General features: G+C 37.0%; 1 protein-coding gene across 1 annotated transcript in view; it reads right to left on the bottom strand.

Moving 5' to 3' along the window:
- CCDC14 (coiled-coil domain containing 14) overlaps window positions 1-3,467 on the bottom strand; it is a 42,170-nt gene that overhangs the window by 31,813 nt on the left and 6,890 nt on the right. Inside the window, exons 2-6 of the mRNA XM_019650928.1 lie at window positions 3,385-3,440; window positions 3,003-3,075; window positions 2,692-2,761; window positions 1,999-2,122; window positions 45-108 (exon numbers count right to left, since the gene is read on the bottom strand). Of these exons, the coding sequence (XP_019506473.1) occupies window positions 45-108; window positions 1,999-2,122; window positions 2,692-2,761; window positions 3,003-3,075; window positions 3,385-3,440 (387 nt within the window). The remainder of the gene's footprint in view (window positions 1-44; window positions 109-1,998; window positions 2,123-2,691; window positions 2,762-3,002; window positions 3,076-3,384; window positions 3,441-3,467) is intronic.

Raw genomic sequence — 3,467 nt, 5'->3', positions numbered from 1 at the left:
GCCCTGGACTAGAAATTACCTGGCCGGAGAAAAAAGTAGGATACTGGAAGAACAGGCAGTGGTACTACCACCTCTTTCTTTGTCCTTTGGGCCCCAATACGTAGGCCTCTATTTTAAAAGTTTAGACCAGGGTTTAGTACACATTCTCTTTAAAGGCTAGAGGATAAATATTTTAGGCTTAGCAACCTCGAAGGCCTCTGTCACAACTTCTCAACTCGGCTATTGCAGCACAAAAGCAGCCACAGAAAATTTACAAATGAATTAGAATGGTGGTGCTGATAAAATTTTTATTTATAAAATAAATAAAATAACTAAACATTATTCATAAAACTGGCTGTACTATGCTTACTGATGGCTTAGACCAATGCTATCTAATATGAGTATAATGTAAAGCATATATGAAATTTAAAATTTTCCAGTAGGTATATTAAAAAAGTAAAAAGAAATAAAATGTATGTTTTATTCACATCAATATACTCAAAGTATTAACATTTAAACATGTAATTAATGTAAAAAGCTGAGTTATTTTATTTTCTGGATTAAATCTTCCAAATCACCTCAATCTGGATGCTAAATTTTCATTAGAAATACTTGATCAGCATTTAGATTTAATGAAATTTACAGCTGAAAAGTAGATTCATGTACTCAAGTTATTCCAAATATACTTACAAGTGTTCTAATAATTGGATCAAGTAACAGTTTTCAAAGTTCAATTAAAATTAATTAAAATTAACATTGATAATTCAGCTCCTTGGTTGTCCTAGCTATACTTCAATGGCTACATGGGGTTAGTGACTACCATTGTGAACAGTGCAGGTCAAGATAATCCGAGGCTCAATGTGATTGGCCTCCAAGATAGGTTAGTACAGGAGTCGGCAAACTTTTGAGACGGAAGAGCCAATCCTGTCCCTCACAACAATTTAAAAATTATTCGAGAGCCATAAAACAAATGAAATCACCATTATGTTAATAATATCCTTTAAATATTTTACAAATGAAACTATGATAGTTTTATTTTCATTTTCAATTTTACTTCAGAGCCACATGTTCGTACCCAAAGAGCCTCATGTGGCTTGCGAGCCGCAGTTTGCCGACCCCTGGGTTAGTAAGTTGTTTCCTCTGCCTCAGGGATCATAAGGAACATCAACCTCTAGTCCTATGAATGCTGTACCCTCATTTTCTCAGCCTCTTTGCCTGGATCCTGATCTCTTAATATCCGGGGCTACTGCTATAGATGATTTTCTAAACTTCACCCCTTGCCTGAGCTCAATCTCAGCATGCATGGCCGTGTGAACATTTTTGGCCCACCTGAGCTGTGGAACTAGCTAGTCCCATTCTAGTCCATCTGAATTCCCACTGTGGACTTCTTAATTTCCACTTTGGGCAATCTTGTTCTATAATCAAAACTTGCTTATTCTAAGCTGTTTGCTGAACAAGTCAACAAGTTAACTGTGAGGTGTAAAATATCCTTGACTACATTCACCATCAATCAGTGACAGGCCCTCTCTCCTTACATATCTATCCGGATAACTTGGAATTTCACCTTCTTATGTACCATGTATTCTAACTGTGCAGCTCAACAAGTTGAGCTACTAAACCTACTAGGATATATACATATAAAATAATTTTAAACAATAAATATACACATGAAACACAATCAATCTGTGACTATCTATGGAAACAAGTGGCAGGGAGAACAAAGATAATTAACTCTATATATCTCCCAAATGTCATTCTAAATTTCAAAGTTTTCTCCTACAAAACCCAGTGAGTCACTTTCCTACTTTTCTTCTTGGGAAAGTGATAGTAAACAAAGTAACTACTCAGCAATTAGCGCTGTATAGAGAAAAAGAAGCATGCGCGTGCGCACACGCACACACGCACAGACACACACACACCTGAATAAACAATGTATTATTAAAATGAAAGACCAACTGCATAATCCTGATAATTTATCAAAATCCTGTTAATTAAGTATTATATTTAAATAAATAAGACTCACAAAATTCTTTCCGTACTGAAGGAACAATATGTTTTTCATGTCCTTTCTTCTTAGAGCCGCATCTTTTGCCTTCCACAGGTCTGGGATTACATCGATTTGGTGAATATGCTATTTCCGAGCCTATTAATAATTAAGACAAAAATTCATTAGCATTAAGATAACTACTTAATTGAGAAAAGGTGATCAGCAAAGTAGCATTTAAAGGGCTGGTCAAGTGGCACGTTGATTAAGAGTTGGCTTGGGAGTATGAGCTTTGAGCATCAGGGCCTCCTGGTTGGGATCCCACATGAAGGCTAGTGACGCTGTGCCCTCTAAAGATAAGATGGTGAACAGCTCGATGTGGAGCTGAGCTGCCATGAGTTGCCAGCGACAGTGTAGGCTGCAGCGGGGCTGCAGTGGGCTGCCGTGAGCTACCATGAATGCCTGGCAGCCAGCAAGAGCTGCTGTGAGCCACTGTGAGCAGCCATCCAACGGCCGGCGACAGAGTGCCTCACCCGGGAAGAGCGCAATGATCACAATACCAACTTGGGCCAGTGAAGCGACGTCCTCCACAACTAGACTGAAGAACAAAAGGACAGCAACTTGTCTGTCCCCCTTCCCTGATTCTCCAATGCTGCTCCTCTCTCCCAATTCCCCAATAAAAAATCTTTCAAAACAAAACAAAAAAGGAAGCATTTAAAAAATAAAACCTGAATCTTCATTTCTCAAAATGTCCCGCAGCAAAGATGCACAGCCATCAAGCCCTTGTATGGTTTCAGTCTGTAACGAGAAAAGTCATTTGGAAATGTGTATATAAAATTTTAATGCAGGGGAAAAAAATTACATAGTTACATTTTTTTTAAGGGTAAATTATTGATAGAAAACATGTTTTAAAGGAAAAGCTTTCATACTTTATTATAGCAATTAATACTTTACTTTTGAATTTTTATTCCAACTTGTTAGCTTTTATCTGAAGACTAATTAAAATAGTGTACATTGTATCTATTCAGTCTAATCTTACCTGACTTTCTGAATCAGAATGGGTGGGATAGCCAGAATCTGTATTACAACGTGATATCTTTCTTAAATGGGTCCTGGAAAACAAGTTTGTTAATATTTTTACAAATAATACAAACATTATTTTCCTAACATATAAGTATTCATTTTATTTCCAGCAGAGGTTGGATAAGAAAGCTTGTCCAATCATGTATAAGATGGATTTAGACTTTAGGAAGATTTAAACACTTAAATGATCAGAATGGGTAGATATGGAAGGTTCCTCCCCAGAGTTTTGTTAAGGTAGAGACCCATCTAGTTTTCTAGGGTAGGCTTAATTAGTCCAGCCCAAAGACTTGAAAATCTCTTGAGATTTGCTCAAGCTGTAACCGTCTTTACACACTTACCCTTTCTTTCCATTTGTTAATTTAGCAGGCCCAGTGTGCTTTCCTGAAGATAACACCTATAAATTAATGCATTATATTATAGC

The sequence above is a fragment of the Hipposideros armiger genome, unplaced genomic scaffold, assembly GCF_001890085.2.
Source record: "Hipposideros armiger isolate ML-2016 unplaced genomic scaffold, ASM189008v1 scaffold_8, whole genome shotgun sequence".
Lineage (NCBI taxonomy): Eukaryota > Metazoa > Chordata > Mammalia > Chiroptera > Hipposideridae > Hipposideros > Hipposideros armiger.
Note: the sequence above shows the minus strand (reverse complement) of the source record. Positions and strands in the feature narration are given on the sequence as shown.